At 46.6% G+C, this 22,110-nt stretch overlaps 1 protein-coding gene across 2 annotated transcripts in view; it reads right to left on the bottom strand.

The window, feature by feature from the left end:
- The window catches only part of IPPK (inositol-pentakisphosphate 2-kinase), a 322,707-nt gene that overhangs the window by 152,494 nt on the left and 148,103 nt on the right, over nt 1-22,110 (bottom strand). For both annotated transcript variants that reach the window (XM_069643864.1, XM_069643865.1), the window contains one exon: nt 17,252-17,310. In XM_069643864.1, coding sequence (XP_069499965.1) covers nt 17,252-17,310 — 59 coding nt within the window. The remainder of the gene's footprint in view (nt 1-17,251; nt 17,311-22,110) is intronic.

Genomic DNA, 22,110 nt, shown 5'->3' with positions numbered 1-22,110 from the left:
CTCCTGGTGTGATCCTTCTACACCCTCACCAGACACAAACTTGCTCTGCCTTGTGTTAGTGGAATGACACTAAATCTTTAAATACAGATATCTTCTAAGGTGCACCTTCAGTTGGTACACCACTGGAGAGGTCTTTTATTAGAAATTCAAATCCTGGCTATTATCTCATCTGAAACTATCTGCAGATATGGACAGTAATCTCATAATAACTGAATCATTACAGAATTGTGTACCATGAGATTGGTACGCGATCAACAAAATGCAATGATACGTGGCAATTGGCAGGTTGCGTGTCTAAAGTTGCTTGTTTGAGTCACTGTTGGAAATTGTAGGGTTGATTGGGTATCTGTTCACCCTCAAATTACCTTGAGGACTTTGGGACACTTGGCCCACATTTCGATTTTGTAGGCCATCATTTCCATTTTAAGGTTTGCTCATTGGTTTCTATAGGCCCATTGATTTCTACAGGAACCCACTAGCACTAAAGAACACATTCTCGCCCCTCCTGGTAATGTTCTTTGCGATGGATGGCCTGCACAGATTCCTCATCTAAGACAATCTACAGTGCAGCTGATCTTGTGAAATGTGTCTGCCACCACGGGGTGTAGTGTGGCTCTAGATTGGCTCCGCCAGACTCCTCTACTCGCCCGACAGGACATTGGGGCCAGTATATGTCAAGGCACCACGACCCACTACCTCACACCTCTGCCTTTTCCCCCAGCACTCTGTTGCGGAGGGACCGGATAACTAATGAAGGTGTACTAGATATCCGCCCACCAAGGAGGAAGGGGACCTGGGGGTGGGGGGGGGGGGGGGAATTAGGAATCCATGAGAGGAACATTCACCAGAAAGAACATTACTGAGATACAAGTAATTTGTTCTCTAGTGGATTCCTTCCACCCAAGGATTCTTCATCTAAGAAATATTTCCAAAGCAGTACATGGATCTGGAAGAGAAGAAAAGAGGACACCACCTAAACCAGAAAACGTAGAACTGCTATGCAGAGGCAGGTGTCCTGCCCTGAAAAATGGAATCCAAGCAGTCATTTTGGCAAATATGTTCAGAGAAGCACAGAGAGTCGCTTGAAAAATGTTTATTTTGAAGCTTATATAGCGCGCCAAGCCCAAAGGCATCTGGGCGCTTTCTTACAGAATGAAGATGTTACAGTTGTTACACGAGCAAGTAAAAGACAAACATAGTGCAATATAATGACATCACAGATGGAAAACGTGAGCATAATAACATACAGAAAATGCAGATTAAGTGAAGAGCAAGGGGGGGTGCTGACGAGATGGTTTAATAGGACTACTGTTAGGAAGAATTCTCAGCAATGTATTAATTCCTTTCTACCTTAGAGACCCCAAGCTCTTTTGCTGGACTTTAGGACTTTTAATTTCTAACCTGGAGAGAGTGAGCCCTTTTTCGCACCTTCTCATTTATCTTTATTGCGATTTGGACTCTGTGTTTCTTTATAGCTTTGGAGTGTGACAAACTCCATAGGCATAATCTGTTATGTGGCAAACAGCACAGTCAGTGCAGTGAGACAGGGAAGTCTCACAGATTTCCCAAAGGTTTAAATACCTTCTCTTAGATAAACTACTGTTTCCAAGAGCAGTGAAGTGAAATTGACTAACTTTCTAGACCCTGCACACACTATCTTACCATATGCTGCTAGAGAGTTTACTTAGCATCCCCTTTGTCTAGTTTCTCATGTAACATTTTTATGTTACCCCTTCTACAATGAATGGCTGGTGGCAGTGGTTTACTTTTTACTACCATTGTGCGTTTTTACCACGGGCTGTGTTCGCAGCTATAGTAAAGCACCCAGGGGTGCCCATTTCATCAAAATGGCCCCAGTCTTCTTTTTTCACCATTTATTGTTGGGAAGGTCCCTCGAGATTTACTCTGCATGCCAACCCAGGTTTGGTCCCTTTGTTTTTTGTCTTTGCCGGGATTCACAAGTGAAGCCCACCTCTGGCTCCAGTATGTCTGGCAGGGGTAGGAAGTGAGGTAAGTGCCCAAAACTCCTTGTGCTTAGTCTCCTAGGAGAGAGAAATGCACTCTTAGGTGATTGGCAGGCTGGCTGTCCGGCAAGGACAGCCACCCTGCTGGGAGACTGACTGCTAGGCTGGAATGAATTGAAGAAACTTGCATAAAAGTGAGGCTTTTTGGCTTGGAAGGCAGAGTCGACCACTTGATGATGGAATCCGAAGACCTTGGATGAGACGCCTGGCTACTCATGTCATTCTCCCACTCTACAACACTTACACCAAGTTACTCTTTGCAGTACTCGATGCAATGGGAGTAATTTATGCAAACTTTGCTGATGACAGACATTCTCATTCCAATCACAGGCAACCTCGAACGGGACACTGTTTGCGTTAACAAAATCTTTTATCTTATCCAAAACTGGATGGCAAAAAATAGTCTCTGCTTTAACGAGAAAAAAAACAGATGCTCTTAGTGGGCGCCCCGGCCTGCTTAAACAAGCTCCACCTAGATTATACCCCCATTGTCATAGATGGCACCCCAATTACCATATCACACCAAGTCAAAACACTAGGGGTCTACCTGGACTCCAGTCTCGCCATGGGGAAACATTAGCGCTCTCGTCTCTTCCACGGCTTACAGAGCCAAACATATTGCACTAATCAGTCCCTTACTCATCCCAGAAAATTGCCTCACGCTCGCCAGAGACCTCATCCTTACAAAGATAGACTATTGCAATATCCTCTATTAGGCACCTCAAAGAAAAATTTAAACAAATTGCAATTACTACAGAATGAAGCCTTTAGAGTAGCACTGGGCATTAATAGAAGGGAACACATATCGCAACACAGAAGAGAAGCACATTGGTTGCCAGGACAAACAAGAATACCCCATAAAACACTCACAACCACACACAAATGCATCTCAGACAATGCCCCCATCCATCTCTGGCAAAGCCTCTCACACAAAAACATTGAGAGAACACTCAGATCCAGCACCAACACATACCTTTCCATCCCCCGCTTCGCTAATGCTAGATCAGGGAACTCCAGCTTCCCCATAGCAGCCCTGCGAATCTAGAACTCACTACCCAGCAACATATGCAATGAGACCGCTTACCCTAAATTTAAGACACTTCTAAAAACATGGCTGCTCAATAAATACTACCACATGACCCCACTGTCTCTTCTGCCCCTTACTCTTGCAATGTTTTCTATAAGCCTACAACCAACTAGTTGTGTAAACAGTTTTTTTCTATTTCCATGTTTAACCTAATGTGCAACTTCTGCATGTAACTGTCTAGACTCTAAGCATTGGAATTCCCCTATATTGGAACTCCTTACCTCTTTATCTGCTCAATCCCCACCTACACCACCTTCCGCACCTCCTTGAAAGCCCTTCTCCACTCTCCCCCTTGACTTTCCTTCCCTACCATCTCTCCTCTCCAACTTCCCTGTCCCCTTCCTACCCTTCCCTTCCCACACCCACCTGAATTTGAACTAGATAATTGAAATATTGTTCCTCCTTCCCTTGACTACCTCCTCTCCCTTTCTCCTCACCCTTCCCTCACCTCCTCTATCTAACTAAATTGATCTACATATTGTTTCACTGGTTTCATGATTAAATATATGCTTCTTTCATTATTGTACCTTGTTATATTGTAAAGTGCTTTGGATTAAAGTGCTATATAAACCCAATAAACATACTTGTAACCTCCGCCGTGATACCTAAGGGTTTGGGCGTATATCCAAATAAAATAAATACTCATTGGGGATGGCACACAGACACTCCCTACACCCTCAGGTGACTTAAATAGCTAGGACAGTGTAGACATCGACTCATCACTGGTACATTTAGAGCAATACGGAGTTTTGTGTAAAAGATAGAATAGAGGAATAAAACAAAGGTTAACAATTAATTCATAAACATTTAAGTACTTTTGAAACCTTCCAATGTTTAGTAAATTAACCCTTTACTGGGGAAAGGATAAAGCACAGAGTCTGAGGTAAGAAGAGTCGCTCAGGGAGCCAGGACAGCCAATGTTAATTGCACAGTGTCAAGGGGAGCTGAAGATCTATGCAGGTATGTAAAAAGTCTTGCAATGTTTTTAGGAATGTTTGTAGAAAATAGAACACTTGAAGGGCCACAAGCTGGGAGGCGTGTGAGGGGCAAAGCTTCCGAACTCACCCACTTGTAAAGTTTCCAGACTACTGTGCATTTGTATACTAGGAAGCGGGTTGCTTCTCTGCCCGCCGCACGGCCTAAACCTGCCATGCCACGCCACGCCTTTCATGACACAGTCCCCATGTGCATCTAGCTAACTCCATCACTCCCATCCTCTACTTGCTGTGTCTCCTTTACTAGTGGTAACACTCACTAACGCCCACCTCTAACTGCTGTGTATTAAATCGTTAACTTTTGCTGCACAACGCTCGAATTCTAAATGTGCATGGAATTCTAGATTATATGCTACCTTGTGATTCTACCGGACTAGTAATACCAATGTGAAAAATCTTTTATGTTCTGTTACTTAGCATTTATATAGCGCCTTATGTATCATTGGTATAACCTCAAAGCGCTGATAGGTTGAACGCCCTCGGGAACCGCAGTTCAAGTCAGTAGAGAGAGAATGTGGTATGGTGTGTGGGCGCACCGGATATGTGTGCAGCTGGTGTGGTTGTTGCAGGATAGCTGCTTCATAGCGGTAGGTGTGGTGCTGGGGAAATCAGTTGGATGTGTTCAGTCTGGAGGGTGGACACTCGGACTAAGTTCTGGCTGCTTGAGGCCTGAGGAGATTGTTAATTATGGTAGTCCACAATTTCAATGGCCAGTAGATCACCATTACCTGTTACTGCTAACCTTGAACTAGGGCTAAATCTACCTTTCATCACCACCCCTCTAGTACGGTGCCCATAGCCATTCAGTTCCAGAACGTAAACACAGAGCAGCCCATTACTACTCCAACGTGTTCGCCATCTCACCCCTCTTATCCAACTAGCCTCACCACAGTTGTGCTCCCATTGACCAATTGTAACAACTTACTAGATTACTTGTACAACCTTGCTCCAAACATGGCCAAGCACCACCCTCTCATGCCCCCCCCTGCTCAGACTCTTTTCCTCCTACTCCGTTCCTGCCGGCCCTCTGAATAAATGAGCACTACAATTGCCACTCCAGAGCCACACCACCCAAATCGCTAAATAACGCCACACACGCACACATCAATCGCTCAAACCCCCTTGTTCATGCCACCCGTGCACTTAAGAAACTTAAGACTAGGAGCTCACACATCCAAAGCCCCCACCATGAATCACAAACACACTGCTAAAACACACCTCATACCAGCACACACAAACACTCAAGACCCAGGAACCCATCACCATACATCCCATCAACATTGCCAAACCTAAACCTAGCATAAATAAGACCACCCAAATCAAACTTGCACTGATTATGATAGATCAATGCAAGTCCATGCCATAGAAATCCACGACTTAATCTTTGATTTGGAGTTAGACGCACTAGCAATCACAGAAACATGGTTACATGAAGCCTCTGGACCAGCCATATGCCAGTCCCAACACCCCTGTGTACATCATCCTCCGCCAGGATAGACCCACACACAAAGCTGGAGGGGTTGCCCTTATAGTCAAACTAACACTTATGGCCAGACAAAGTAAATCTGCCAAATCAGATATTTTTGACGCCCCATCTGTAAAGATCTCCTCCTCGCCCAACGACACAATGACAATGCACCTTATTTACCGTCCTCCAGGCGCTCTCCTGGACTTCCAAGCCATCTCGGCTTCAAGGATACAAAGGACAAACACAAAGCCTTTGATAAAGCTCTCCTAAACCTAGAATTCATTCAAAAAGTCGACTCTGGCACTCACACCAAAGGACGCATACTGGATTGGTTAGTCGACCACAATTGCGCGGTAGACATCAGCTCCAATACCCCACAACTCACCATCTCATCCATTTCTACATCCCAACAAGTGCTGAATCCTTACAAAACCTTCCCACGTCAGCTGCCCTAGCGAGATCAAAAAAAACAACTGCTCACGAAAGAAAGAATCCTCCCTCTCCTAGAAATCTCAGCACGAGCATCACCACTCTCAAGCAACCCTACTCAATTGGTTGATCTTTACAATACCACTATTAAAAGGGGTGATCGACACAATCGCCCCACTAGAGAAAATAAAAAAAGCAAAAAGACTTTCATCTTAACTCATGGTACAACCAAGAGCTACTTGACCTAAAAGTACCCAAAAGACACGCCCTCAACAAATGGCAATCCTGCCCTTCAGCCTGCACTCGCGACTCCTACCTATCTATCGCTAAGCAATATAAAAATGCCACTGCCACAGCTAAAGCCGCAGCCTACAACACCAGAATTGATAATGCTAAATCCCACTCAAAAGAACTAATCGCAGTCTTCAATGAGCTGGTCGTACCTCCCACGTCCAAACCTCAAACTGTTAAGAACGAGAAATGGTGTAAGGACATCCAGAAGGCTATGCTGGACAAAATTGACTTCCTTCGCAAAAATAACAAAATAAATAAATAAAAAGAAAATCACAGCCAACTTTGACAACCTACCAAAGCCAACCCGCACAACATACAATGCATATAATTCTAACCCCCCCTATACCTCCTGACAGCAAACCACCACCGCCATTTACCTTTAGAAACGTAACCATTCCTTAAGTCCTACTCCTAATGAAGCAAATAAAACCCTCACTATGCAAAGGGGACATCTGTCCAGCAAACAATCAAAGACTGTTCTGAAGCACTAGCACCCTTCATTACAACTTTCATTAACGCTTCATTTGCCTCTGGTTCAGTACCCTCTTCTCTCAAGGAAGCATGGGTTCGGCCACTGCTAAAAAAAGCCCACCCTAGACCCTGACTCTCCAAACAACTATGGGCCAATTACAACTGCCATTCCTGTTGAGAATTTTGGACAAGGCTGCATATCTACAGATACAAGCCTACCTAGAATTACACAACATCCTAGGAAAGAGAATCTGGGTTTTATCCGCGGCATGGCACTGAATCAGCTTTGCTTGACTTAAAAAAAAAAACAACTCCTAAGAATTATGGACAAGGGCAAATCTGCAATCCTCTTGCTTCTCGATCTGTCGGCTGCGTTTGACTTGGTGGACCACAAAGTCCTAAAGACACACCTCAGTCAAGGCTAACTTCTCCACTGAGGCCACTACCTGGATCACATCCTTCCTGGAGGGCAGAGCCATGAGGGGTTTCTCAGACCAAGCATCAGCCACTCCATCCCCCATTAGTTGTGGAGTAGCACAAGGTTCCTGCACCTACCCTACGCACTATAATCTATTTACCCTACCACTCTTTAACGATCTAGAGGAATTCGGCATAACCTTCACCAATTATGCCGTTGATACACAAATTCTTCTCCCACTATCTGGTGATTACGAGCAAGACCTAAAAACCTTACAAGACATCTATGCTATCATCCAGAACTGGAAGGCAGCCAATGGCCTCTTTTTCAATGGGGACAAGACAGAGATCCTACCGGTGGGCCCTAGAGAAATCCTCAGAAAACTAGACAGCAAATACTGCAATTTCAAAAATTGAGAACTCTGTAATTACAGTCTCCTCTTCTGTAAAAACTTTGGGAGTGTACCTAGACTCAACCTTGTCCATGGACAGACATGTAAGCTATATATCCTCAGCAGCAGCACTCACCTAAAATAATCAATGCTGTAAAACCCCACTTATCCACTGAAAACTGCCTCAACATTGCCAGGGCCACTACAGGTGCAAAACTGGACTACTGCAACGTCCTCCTACTGGGCACTTCCGCCAAAAACTTGAACAGATTACAAATTACACAGAACAACGCATTGAGAGCAGCCCTCAGTATCCCCAGGAGGGAGCACATCTCCCAAGCAAGACAAAAAGCCCACTGGCTCCCAGTCAAAGAGCGCATCTTGTTCAAGACCATCACCCATAGATGCCTATCCCAATCTGCTCCCAGCTATCCAACCGAACGAATACACCAAGTGCAGACACTCCGACCTAAACAGGACATGTACACACACCAACTCTCAATCCCTAACTTCAACAGAACCAAAGCTGGCGGGTCGAGTTTTGAGGTTCTAGCACCAAAATCCTAGAACTCACGGCCACCTAAATTGAGATCGGCAACATCCCTCATTGCCTTCAGAAAGGCACTGGAAACCACTTTATTGAAGTAAACATGTACCTGCCCCACTGTTCCCAGGTAACCTTGGAACACGAGCAATGTCTAACCATTCTTTTACTGTGTCCTCATATTGTACCTATATTAAGTGAGCTTTCTGTAATAGCGCCGCAATGCCCGAGGGCAGTTGTGCTCTTTAAAAATACAAATAAATAAAGCTTTAGCAACTCTGCAAGGTAACCAAGACAGGTCTCAACTGAGAGCAAAGCTACACAACAATAGGTAAGTTCTCAGACTTTACAGTACATGTGGTTAGAAGAAATAGTTCCAGCTGGCTTCTGTTCCTGTACAGCTCTGCAGATCCTGTTCCTGAGCCTCAGTCGTAGGGACAAGAGGGAGGACGCATCAGGACTCTTGCTCTGCAATGGAAAGGTAAGCGGCAGCAATGGGAAAACTTCAATTCAGCGGTTCTTCAGTGCTTCAGATCATCGCGTCTGACAGCAAATAACAGCGGATCTCGGATACCACTTCAGACTTTCCTTGCATCTGGGGTCCAGCACTCTGTTGAGGTGGCTCAGGCTTGGTCAGTCCAGCATCAGGAAAGTCTGGAGGATCTTCCTTGCGCTCGGGTCAGACTTAAAAGCAACGCACACAATCTGGTGTTCCTCTCCCTGGCACTTCGGTTCCAGCAGCAGTGGCAGTACAGCCAGCTCCGCGAGGATTTCCAGACAGGCTTACTTCAGAGTTGATTGGTCCCACCAACTCAAAAGGGAGAAGTCGTCCTTGCAAGGCTTCTCTAGTCGAGGCGAATTCGGAGCTTCAACACATCACCAGGGCTTCACCGGGTAAACCAAAGGTCCAAGAGTTGCAGCATGTGTCTCTTCCAAGTTCTTCTTTGGATTCATTCGTCCAGTGGTCGACTCTGCCTTCCAAGCCACAAAGATATTAGATAATATAGATACTTATCAGATAAAGCCTTGGAGAAGCTGGGACCCTTCAGAAAACTCCTCTGGATGAGAGGGCTGTGCTTTTTGGTCGGTTCACGGCAGAACCGGCAGAGAGACTCTCGCGTAGCTCTGGTGGTTGAGAGAGGGATTTGACCTTCCTGTAGAGGTCATCGTGGTCGTCGGCTCCGCCAAAACCTTTGGGGCTGATGCGCTCTTAGACAGTGTTTTAGAAGAGACGCCCTTATAGGTGGAATGCCCGGACCCATGCCGAGGATGCGGGAAGGGCAGCAGATTGCGTGGTCCGGCAGGCACATCAGCATTTTCTGTGGGCCTGTTGGCGTCTGGTGCTTCTTCAACGTATGAGTCGAGTGAGCTCGTTGGGTTGTAGGTTTATCCTTAGGAGGTGCGGGTGTGCCCCTGTCGCTGGAGTGTGATCATCCCATAGCAGTACCGGTGGCCTGCCTGTCGGGGACGGACAACTGAGAACCGAACTATTCCGCAGAAAGGTCTATGGCCTCTACATCTGAGCCATGTCTGCCACTAGAGTCCTTGTCACTCGAGGTGATGGAGCAAATGGGGAACACTCAGCCTGCATCACGTAGGCCTCCCACTGTTTTGTCCGCCTATCCTTTAACGTCTTAGGACAAAAAAGTTGGCAGGGCGTACAGGATCGCTCATCGAGGTCACGAGGTAAGCACCTATCGCACATGCAATGGGTGTCCTTCCAAGGGTATTTTCCGAAGCAAGACGAACAAAACTTAAATGGAGTCCTCTCTATAGCAGAGGTAAAGGGTGGCAGCCACACCAGAAAGGGAAAGAGGGGGATAATGAAATGCATTCTCAGAGAATCAAGCCCCGGGGCTCCACTCTCCCTACTGTGTAGTCCTGGCAGGAAGGCCAGGGTCATGCAGTCAACTCGGTCAACCAATGCACCAGTCTCAGAAAGCAGTGGACGTCTTTGGCGTAGGGGTCCAAGAGGTAGCCGTCGAAGATGAAAGTCTAGACAACCATGTCGTGGGAGAAAGAAGTAAATTTGCAATATATCTCTTTCGAGCTTCGCATAAGGCGACCAACTAGTTGGGTGGAAAAAAACAATCCGAGGGATCTCGACGCGTGAAGGATTTTGGTTACACTGCATGTCACGTTAGGGATAGTGTTACAGGCTATCCCATGTGGACGTCCCCTTTCGAGCCTCGAAAGAAAGATTCAAAACTCAGCGACTACCACTAGATGTCGGACTATATGCACAGCATGCGATTCTAAGCAGATTAACAAGCATCAGAAATGTTTCAAGGAAGGGCTGGTGGCAGCAGATTTTCGGTTTATAGTCATTTCATCGACAAAGCATACAATGCCATACCAACTTAAAGTATCTAATGCATTTTTTTTTCCATTTTCTTTTTTAATGTGGGGGTTCCCCCGTACCCCCCTTTTTTACTTTTAAAACCCATTTTTATTAAAATAACCCCTTTACCATTTAAAAAAAAATGCATTAGATGCTTTTTTTTTTTTTAGATGGTTTTGCTGTCGATGCTTCAATGCAATGACCGGGTACCTATATTTTCCTACCATGTTTTGAATTTTTTACTTGTGCATGATTGCAATTACCGCAAAAAACTGCCAAGAGTGGCTAGCATTCTAAGAGGTTTTTGACTGCCTGTTCGCCATATTGTTCTTTTGTTCTTTAGCCTTCTGTTGGGTAAGATTTACGTAGCAATGATAAATCTATCTAACCTGTGTCAACCCCAGAACTTCTTTGCTTTTGCTGGTGGGTTATTTCTCCTTATAGCTCTGTGAGTGGGAACCTTTTTCCACACTCATAGAATCTTTTACTCTTTTTGAGGTGTCATTTTTAAGACTCTCCATAATGTCTTTTAAAAGGTATCCTCTTTGACAGCTTATAGGCAATAAGGGACTAACTATTGTTTCCAGGTTGCCATAGGGGCTCCCCTTTTAACTTTCTCTAGCTAACCTTGTGAGACTACAGTTTCCCAAGGGTAGACAGGATCTTTGGATCCCTTTTACATTTTATTAGGTGCGATCAGCACCCCCACCTTATGTGGAGTACTGAGGAGATATGGAGTATCCCCTTTCTCATTTTAATTGTAACGTTTATGTTACAAGGACAAATTTACCGTAAATGGCTGGTGGCAGTGAACCTTTTCATTAATACGGTGCACATGAGTGAGTGGCAAAAAGCTCCAGGAGGTTAAAAATCAAAAATATCCCAGATTGGGGTCTCTGAGGCTAAAGGGAATTAGCACAGAAACATGTTCCTAAAAGTTACTCTAAATGGAATCTACTGAACATCATGCATCTGACTGCTTAACTGTTCTACACGGATTACTGAATGAAATGCTTTCCATCTTCTGCCAAGTGTGTATGTTTAGATCTATATAGTTAAGTATTTGACACTATTAGCCTTGAGGTTTTATTTGCTTAGTGTGCGTTTAAAAGCGCAATAAAATCATTGTATATTTTTGTACTTGCCCGTTTAACTGGAATTATTGGTGTTGTGTGTGAACTCATTGTAACCCTAGACCACTCTCAGATCCCTTCCGAGTCTGAGCCTTGCAGCTCTGCTACCTTACCTCGATTGGTTTTGGCTAGACTTCAGTATGTTCCATGTTCATCAGAATAGGCAAGCCTCCCAAAATCCACCCCAAGGTTGATTTTGGAAATCCATCTTCACACTTTGTAGTTTACGGATCTTAATGCAACATTCTTGGTAAAATAAAGACAAACAATTTACTTACCAACTGGTAACTTTCTTTCGACTGGATGTTCCTCCAATGTATTCCACATCTTTGACATTTAATGATAAAGATTTTGTTGGATGACAAAACAGCTTTGCTACTTTGGAAAATTTTCGGCAGAGGGTGTCCTGCGTCGGGTCGATGCCCGTCGAAGGCCTCCGTCGAGGGTGATGTCATCAGTTCTGTTTTTTTCCCTCCACGTCGTGTGCCATAACCGCACACCAAGCCTCCATGACTCCACATAGCCTTGTGGGAACGTAAGCTGCAATAGCATGGGAGATTCTTCAGAGGCGCAGGCTGGGAGGGCGATGGGGAATACGTTGGAACATCCAGTCGAAAGAACGTTACCAGTTTGTAAGTCTTCGAATGGATTGTGTCCTCCAACGTATTCAACATCTTTGACGGACTCCCAAAGCAGTATCAGTGAACAGAGGAGGGAGAGGATTTTGTATATACCCAATCAGATGGCAGAAAAGAGCACTGCTTTACCAAAGGCCATATCTTGACCATGGAAAGTATCCATGGAGTAATGCTCGACAAAGGTGTGCAGCATCACAAATTAACTCCCCGTTGTAGGGCTTTGGATGTAGCCATGCCCCTGTTGGAGTGAGATTGCAAACCCTCAGGAGGGTCCTTGCCAGCCAATCTAACATTCAGCAATGGTGAGGATAATCAACATGGTCAAGGTCTGTTTGGCAACAGCCTGGTCCAATCAGTGTACAGTGTATCCCACAAAAAGTTGGTCGGACCCTGGGCATCCTAGAAATATAAAAGCTCAAAGCTCTCCTAGGGTGCAACCTATGGAGTCTCTCCTCTTCCTTAGCAGGATGAGGATAGAAAGCAGAAAGTACCACTTTCTGGCTCAAATGCAACTCGCTCACTCTGCGAGCAGATGCAACTGCAACCAAGGAAACTGTCATGAAGGTCAACCGTCTCGAAGGACAAGGACAAGAGTGCAAAGGTTCAAACGGAGCACCCATCAAGAATTTCAAGACTAGATTCCGATCCCAACCCGGCACCTGAAAAGGGGACCGCGGGAACACATACGTGAGCCCTTTTAGAAACTGGCTAATCAAAGAAATCTTAAAATAAGAACATTCTTCAGACAAGCGCTTGAAAATACACAGCGCTGCCAGCTAACCTTTAATGGTACCCACTTGAAGATTATTGTGGGCCAAAGAAAGAACCATCGGAATGGAACACTGAAAAGGATCGACATGGTGTCCTCTGCACAGTCGCAAAACATACACCAAAGGAACTCCGAACAACTGGCCGAAAGCAACACCTCCATCACGTCATCTGGGTGGTCCCAATCCTTATATCTCAACCTTTCAGAAACCAAGCGTGACGGTTTAAAGTCTTGACCTCAGGATGGAGAACCCCGACGCAAGAGAAGATCCTCTCTGTGGGGAAGATGGCATGGAGGAAAGATGGACATTTCTGGAAGGTCCGGGTACCACGCTCTCCTGGCCCAATCCGGAGCAATTAGGATCATGTGGGACCCGAACCTCTGCAACCGCCTTAGAACCTGAGGAATGACGGGGACTGGAGCAAACTCGTTCAGAAGGGTGAATGACCAATCCACAACAAACGCGTCCCCTAAAGCTCCTCTCAGAGGAAATTCCCTTGAGCAATATGTCTCGCACTTCCAGTTGGCACCGGTCGCAAACAGATCCATTTGAGGGGTTCCCCAAAGGGCGAAGATCTCCTGAAGGACTTCCTGAGCCAACTCCCACTCATGGGAGACAGCGCTCTGCCTGCTCTGAGCGTCCGCCGCTGCATTCTCCTCTCCGGCCAGATTAACTTCCTAGAGTGAGATTCCCTGCTGTATTGCCCAGAACCAGAGATGCATCGCCTCTCTGCACAGCGGGAGCGACCCTACACCCCACCCCCCCTCTTGCTGATTTGTGTGAAGTCTGGATTCAGACAGAGACCAACGACAGCTGCCGGTCAGGTCGTTGGGATGATCCCCCCCCCGTATCCTGTGAGGGAAACATCCGTCACCTCCAGCCACGGTATCCAAAACATCTCTCCCTTCATCAGATTCCCTTTGCTGGCCCACCACAGAAGATCCTCTGAGATCGTGAGCAGAATCTGAAGGAGATCCGACATCTTGCCTGAGAATTGGGACTGTCCTGAGGGCCCATTGAAGGAATCTCATCCACAGACTGGCCTCTGGTACCAGAAAAATGCAGGATGCCATGAGGCCGAGCAACCTTAAGAATTCAAAAGCCGGGAGACACTGGGCATGTTGAACTTTGTCGACCATCTGGACAATGTGATGAGCCCTCAACTTGGGAGGCTAACACTTCCAAGGAAGTGTCCAACACAGCCACGATGTACTGGAGCTTTTGGGAAGGTGTCATATGCGACTTATTGAAATTGAGGGAGAAGCCCAGCTTGTGAAGTGAGTGGCAGGTGAGGCTGAGACGATACAAGGCCTGTTCGGTTGAACGCACTCGGATCAGTCGGTCCAGGTAGGGGTAGACATGAACCCCTCCTCTCCTGAGATACGCTGCCTCCACCACCATGAGCTTGGTGAAGACCCACAGGCGGAGTTCAACCTGAATGGCAGGACCCGAAACAAAGTGCGAGCTACCAACGGCGAACCTCAGGTATTTTCTGTGCTTTGGATGGATCGGCACATGAAAATAAGCATCTTGTGTGTACAATGACACCAACCAATCCTGAAGTCAAAGGGCCTGCAGGACCTGAGAAAGAGTGACCATCTTGAACTTGTCCTTCCTGAGGAACTTGTTCAAGCGACGCAAGTCCAAGATGGGTCTCAGTCCTCAGTCTTCCTTGGGAATCAAAAAATATGGGGAATACCAGCCCTTGTTCCTCTCCACCACAGGCACTAGTTCTATAGCGCCTTTCTCCAGCAGGGTCAAGATGTCCTGCACAAGGAGCAGATTCGGAATCTTCAAAGAGTTTCCCTGGTGGATTGTCATGAGTTCGATTTAGGAAGGGTAGGCACTAGCCGTGGGATATTGTATTGTTTCCAGAACGCACGCATCTGAAGTAATGGCTCGCCACTCTTCGAGATGCTGAGACAGTCTGCCCCCAAAGGGCGAACAATGAGACTTGGCCTCATAGCTGTTTCGGAGTGGCTGTGGCAGCGCACCTGATGGCAAAGAGGCACCTGCTTGAGCGGCTTCGGCACCTCGTCACCGTTCACAGCAAAGACCCTTACGGTGGCCCCTTTGACTGGCCGCTCCTCTCGCACTACTAAAAGAGGAATAGTAATGAAATGAACCCCTCCACTGCTGTCCCCTAGGACGAAAAGGCAGAGGTTCACGCACAGCTGTGCCCAAAGATTTAGCAGCTGCTTTGGAGGTCTGCAACCTCTCAAGGCTCTCGTCAGCCTTGCTGCCAAACAATGAGAGCCGTCAAAAGGCATGTTGAGAAGACAGGCCTGCACATCCGGTGCAAAGCCTGACTTCCGCAACCACACAAACCTGCGTATCACGGTGCTCGCAGCCATGGACCGGCTGACAACATCTGCCGTGTCAAACCCAGACTGAAGGGATTCACACATGGCATCCTTGCAATACTGGACAATAGCAAGGAATCCATCCCTTTATTTCCCTTCGGGAATATGCTCAGCCGCCAGAGAGACAATTCCACAGTGTGTGCGAAAATTTGGCCAAGCCGCAGGTGGCGTTTGCCGATTTAAGGGCCATACTCCTAGCTGAAAATACCTTGCCTGCCCATCCATCTAAGCGCGTGTCGTCCTTATCTGGAGGGATGGTAGGGTACGCTGCCTGCCCCGAGGTGGTCGTGGTCGCCTGAACCACCAAACTCTCAGGAGTGGGGTGTGTGGATAGGTAGCTGGGGTTGCTACTGGATGGGTGGTATTTCTTAGTCAACGACTTGTTGACCGCCGGAAGAGACTCCAGGGTGTTCCAAGCAGCAGCCACCCTTTTCTGTAACGCCATGTGAAAAGGCAACACTGGGTCAGTGGACTAACCCTGATCTAAAATGTCAGTCAGGTCATCCTGATCGAATTCAACTGGAGGGCCGGACCATCCCAGGTACTCCGTAACCCTCAACATCAACCTCCTACAGGAGGATTCAGCATGAGCCCCAGGTTCTGGCCGGCCAAACTCCATCTCAGGTGATGTGTCCAGGCAACAGGCATCATGTAAAGATTGTAAAGATTGAAGCAGATATTCCAGCTGACTGTCCCCAGAAAAGACCATGTCGGGAGCTTCAGGAGTCACCAGGAGCATCAAAAGGCTCCAAATCCACATCAGACCTCTCCTCATCCTCAAATATCCTGTAAAGAATGAAAGAACTCCCTCCTAGGTACAGGAACAGACCTGGAGTCAGGAGGCGGCCTCGACACCTTCCCAGACTTTGACGGTTTTGTTGGGGACGAAGACCACGATCTAGATCTGGCACATCTCTGGTGATCTACCAGAGCCTTGTCGGAATGGGACGGGACCTCGATGGTTCCTCATGTTTATCGTGCCAACTGTCTGGGGCCGAAGGCGCGCTAGCATTGGACCCAGACCGCTCCCCGCCGGCTTCAACCAAAGGCGCAGATGGGACAATGCCCTGGGATTGAAAAATCTCCAGCATTTTCTCCCTGAATGCCTCCCACTTCTCCGGAGTAGAAGATTTAATGGGGCAAGCCACTTTCCTCGCAGAGCCATCATCCGAGGACGGGGAAGGCGACCGTTGACGCCGCTTCCGGGAGTGCTTCGACAAGGAGGAAGAGTGGCGAGAACCACTCCGGGACCGGGATCCCCTTGACTCCCTCTGACAGGGAGCGTCACTCCTCAAGTCGTCGGTGGAAAGACCAGCAGTTTTACTGGATTTACGGGGTTTGGATACCCGACCTACCTGCAACTTCTCCATATGCTCCTGCAAGTCCTTGGCATTCAACGACTGGCACTTTGAGCAGTCGTCTGTGTCGTGGCTCTCGCCCAGACACCACAAGCAGATATGGTGCAGGTCCGTGATGGGTAGAAGACGACATTATCGAAGTAGATAACACGAGGCGCGCAGAGTTCTCGAAGCAAACCCGTTTGCGGTAAAAACGGAACTTGGGTTACTAGCGCCATGCGTCCTACTTAAACATCCGATGACGTCACCCTCGACAGAGGCCTTCGAGGGACATCGACCCGACGCAGGATGCCCTCTACCAAAACATTTCCAAGCAGCACAGCTGTGGAATACGTTGGAGGACACAATCCATTTGAAATATATTTTGATATCTATATGGATAATCTATTTCTCGACAGTCATTGTGTATGTGATCTATACATCTCGATCTCCCTAGTCTAAAGTTGAACTTGCTTATCAGATTCTTTTAGAAATCTGCAGAAAAACAATATACAAAACATATTTAAAGCTTAAAAACACATTCTCACCCTGAGAAGAGATCCATGGGGCAGTATTTGCTCATCTTCTTCCATTTTCCTTTTGATACCTGCACAGACAAACATTTTTATCTATACATTGTTGTATTCCCTCTGGGTCATGCTGTATGTCAGAGGGGAGTTACATTGGTTAGCATATGCAAATCATTTAACATTTGGAGTTTTCAACCTTTTTATTGACAGAAAATCACAATCTCAATTCACAATTACTGAAATCTTCACATGGCATAATAGTAGAGGCAAATTAGCAACATATCCTCTCCAAATGCTGTAGAGTTTACTTAAGAAATACACCCTTGTTAGGTAAGCATTTGGGCAGTCCAACTGGTGTGGGACACGCAAGACTTATCTCTTGGTATTAGTTAACTGTTAGGGACGAATGGATACAGTAACCCTATAGGAGACTACACCAGTCTGTCCTTGTTGTATTAGGTTGCCCACCTATTGGTATAGGTCTGTACTACACAAGTTGGTAGTGTGACTGAGCAGCCAGACTTCTCAAGATGGGTAAATGTGAGCCGTAGAGCTGTAGCATCGAAATCCACAAATACAAGTATTCAAATAACACTTACACTCAAGGTTTTCTAGTAAAATATGTATCAGTCAGTTTTAGATGAGCATTCTTTAAAAAGGGATATGTGCAACAATAAAAATACATTTCATAACACTTTCTCAGAATCAGGATAAGCAAGTAGATATTCGTTAGAGATGCTTCATACACACTTCCTACATCCTGGGGTGACTTCAATTACTGGGACACTATTGGCAGTTATACATCACTTTTGTACTTGGTAGAATTCTAAGGTTGTGGAAAAGGTAAGGTTAATGGAAGGAAAAGGTTAAGGTCCTCAGAGCATGTGAGCAGTTTTAAATCTCCCAATGAAGTCTAGATAAAGATTTTGCCAGCAATATTAGTTAACAAACCAATGCATCACCTATGAGGGACAGATAGAATCCAAGTCAATGGGAAAGACTCATCTGCAGGGAGCCAGGACAGCCAAAGTCCATTTGGAACAAAGTCTATGGAGCTGAGGCACTTCTTAGATAGCAAACATTTTTGCAAAGTTAGAGAGTTTGTTGTAGATATTCACTGTTGGGCCACAAGCGGTTACACTTGTGAAAAGTTATAGCTAGAATATCTCAAGAAGGACAGCTACTGCAAATCTCAACTGAGACAAGCAAGCTACAGACACAGGGATAAGTACCCCTTATTCAGAACAGTACCTTAAGTTAGAAGAGGATCCAGCTGGCTTCTATCCTGGTTGCAGACTTGCAGATCCTGAGTATCAGTCATGGGGACAAGAGGGAGGACGTCTGAAGGACTCCTGCACAGCAGTTCAGAGGTCTGCGGTAGCTACGGACTCTTTGCAGTTCAGCGGCACTTTGCAGTTTCAGCTACTGGCAAATAGCACCAGCGCAAATATTAGACACTAGATTGGTTTCCTTCACTCCTTGAGTTCAGCACTCTGGTGGGGCGACTCAGACTTGTCCTGCTTCGGGAGGGTACTCGGGATCTTCCTGGAGCTTCAGTCCGGCTTAAATATGTTGCACTCTACTACGGATTCCTTGACCTCTGGCACTCGTTTCCAAGATCCTCCAGCAAAGTTCGACTTGGGGTTAATTGGTCTCACCAACCCAAGGGACGAAGTTGTCCTTTCCGGAGCTTCTCTTGTCGATTTGGAAAAGGAGTTTCAGCACAGCAGTATGGCAGTTCAACGGTCCAGGAGGATGCAGCAAGCTTCTCTTCACGATTCCTTCGTCGGATCTTCCTTCCATTGGTCAACTCAGACTTCAGCTCAAGAAGCCTCGCCTTTTATGCAGGTTTCTCCCCATTCATGCATAGTTTAGCTGTCACTCACAAAGCAGGGCGGCAAGGACAGTCAGCCAATCACGACTGGGTGCATTCAGGTTACCAAGGACAGGGAGTTTCGGGCACCTCCCTCGCTTTCTACCCTGCCAGACACACTGGAGCCAAAGGCAGATTTCAGTACCCATCAAAGGCATGGCGAACAAAAGGGTTAAACCTGGTTTGGCGCGCAGAGTAATACCCAAGAAAGACCTCACAAACATGAAATGGCGAAAAAAGAAGACTGGGCCATTTTGACAAAATGGTCACCCACGGGTGGATCACTGCAGCTGAGAATTCAGCCTGCGGTAGAAAAGCACAATGGTAGGGAAATTGGGCTCACTCATTCCAGGGTTAAAATTAAAAAGTCCTAAAGTCCAGCAAAAGAGCAGTGGGTCTCCAAGGTTCACGGGAATCAACACAGATATGAGAATTCTCCCTAACAGTAACTCGCCTTTTAATATAGGCCTGTACTACACAAGTTGGTAGTGTGACTGAGCAGCCAGGCTCATCTTAAGAGCTGTGCAATGAAATCAGTAAATACAAGTATCCAATTAAACACAAGTTATATGGGATACATTACTCACTGTAATTGTATTTCTGATGCTTGTATCTGCTTAGAGTCACATGCTGTGCATAGGCCAACAACTAGTGGAAGCTGCAGAGTATTACAGTTTGTTTTTCAAAACTCGAAAGGGGCGACGAACTAGGGCGTGCCAGTAATACTATCCCTAGTGTGACGTCCACTGTACCCATGATTCCTCACGCGTGTAGGACCCTCCGATTGCATTTTTTCTGACATGAGGTAGCATGATGAGTAGCGCGAGTACAGAGTATCCAAGCAGATAAGATAGATAAGACTACAAGCATCCATGCACCTTCTCTCAGAGGGCAGGAAGGGTGGGCGCATGTGAATCTCAGCAGATACAAGCATCAGAAATACGATTACAGTGAGTAATGTATCCCTTCTGAGGCTTGTGGAATCTGTTTAGGTCACATGCTGTGCATAGATTAGCAAGCAGTGTTAGAAGGAGGTGGGATGTGAGAAGGGTCATGAGCGGACAGATTTCTTAGAACCGCTTGTCCCACTTGAGTATCTGCCTTGGAATGAAAGTCAATGCAGTAGTGCTGAGTAAAGGTGTGAATAGAGCTCCATATAGCTGCTTTGCAAATGGTGTCAAGGGGTACATTTGCAATGAAAGCCAGAGTGGCTCCAGTACCTCTTGTAGAGCGGGCCCTCGGCGTAAAAGGCAGTGTTTTATCTGAAAGGGAATAGCACAGTTGGATACATCTGACTATCCACTTAGAGATGGCATTCTTAAAGACGCGATCTCCCTCTCTGTCTGGAGCTATGGAGACGAACAGTTGATCTGTCTGTCTTAGCGGCCTGGTCTTGTCTACATAGTAGAGGATTGCCCTCCTCACATCTAGTGTGGAGTTTCACCTCACCAGAGCTGTTGGGTTCCTGCAAGAAGGCCGGTAGTGCAATGGACTGGTTAACATGGAATTTGGAAATGAAGTTAGGTGAGAACCTAGGGTGAGTGCGTAAAATCCTTATGAACAGTAAAGAAAGGATCCTGCAGCTTGAATTTCACTGACCCTTCTTATGGATGTGATGGCTACCAAGAAGGCAGTTTTATAAGCAAGTGTATGAGACTAGATTTGTGCATGGGCTCAAAGAGGGGCGGGGGGTCCCATGAGCTTAGCAAGTACCACATTAGGATCCCAACCTGGTGGTGGGTTAGAAATTTGAGGGTGGAGTCTCTTTACCCCTTCCATAAATGCTTTGACAACTGGCACTTTCCACCATGACACCTTGTTATAGGAAGTGGTGTAGGCTGATCAAGCTGCCAGGTGCACTTTAAGCGAGTTAAACACTAACCCTGCATCCAATAGGTGGAGCATATAGGTGACGACATTAGAAGGAGTACAATCAACTGGGTTGATTTGCTTATTCTGGCACCAAATAAATTGTTTTCATTGTCATAGTAACAGTGCGTTGTGTTAGGTTTCCTTGACTCTTTCAAGATATCCATAAATCTCTGGGGTAAATTGAGATGTCCGAACTCTAGGACTTCAGGAGCCATGCTGCCAAGTTCATTGAGTTGGGCTGAGGATGCACTGTTAAGGCCCTCGTGCTTGGAGAGTAGGTTGTACCGGCACGAGAGTTTGATGGGGTCACAGAACGCCAATTTGCGTAGGTGTGGGTACCATGGTTGTCTCGCCCACATAGGAGCAACTAGGATAAGTGTCATTGGTTCCCTGTGGATCTTGTTGACCACCTTCCTCATCAGAGGGGTTGGTGGAAAAGCATAGGCAAACATCCCTGACCAATTCATCCAGAGGGCGTTCCCCTTTGAGCCTGGCTGGGGGAACCTGGATGCGAAGTCTGGGCATTGCCTATTTTCGCTTGTGTCAAATAGGTCTACAGCGGGGAAACCCCACTGAGAGAAGAGGTCTCCTATGACTTCTTTGTGTAGTGTCCACTCGTGTTCTTCTGGAAGGGGATCCCTGCTCAGAGCATCCGCTAGTGAGTTGAGATCCCCTGGAACATGTTGGGATGACGGGTAAATCTTCCCCTTTGAGTGCCCATCTCCAAATTCTCTGGGTAAGCTTGAACAGATTTGGCGAACAAGTGCCCCCTTGTTTAAGTAAAACATCGCTGTCGTGCTGTCTGTTAGGATCTGCACTGACAGGTTGGATAGGAGGGGTTTGAATGCCCAAAACGCTCTGAAGACTGCCAGAGGTTCTAGCAGATTGATGTGGTTCTGAGCCACTGTGTGGGACCAGAGACCCTGAGCCGTATGGTGCAGGTAGTGGGCTCCCCACCTTGTTAGGGAGGCGTCTGTTGTGACAGTGGCCTGTATCTCTGGATCGTAGAAGGGTTTCCCCTTCGTAAGGCTCGCTCTTGTCCACCAGCGAAGACTCTGTACTTGTGTTGGCGAAACGACCACTAGATCTTCCCATTGACCACTTGCTTGAGACCACTGTTTCGGCAACCATT

This window comes from Ambystoma mexicanum, chromosome 2p (genome assembly GCF_040938575.1).
Source record: "Ambystoma mexicanum isolate Mex_15411 chromosome 2p, UKY_AmexF1_1, whole genome shotgun sequence".
Taxonomy (NCBI): domain Eukaryota; kingdom Metazoa; phylum Chordata; class Amphibia; order Caudata; family Ambystomatidae; genus Ambystoma; species Ambystoma mexicanum.
Note: the sequence above shows the minus strand (reverse complement) of the source record. Positions and strands in the feature narration are given on the sequence as shown.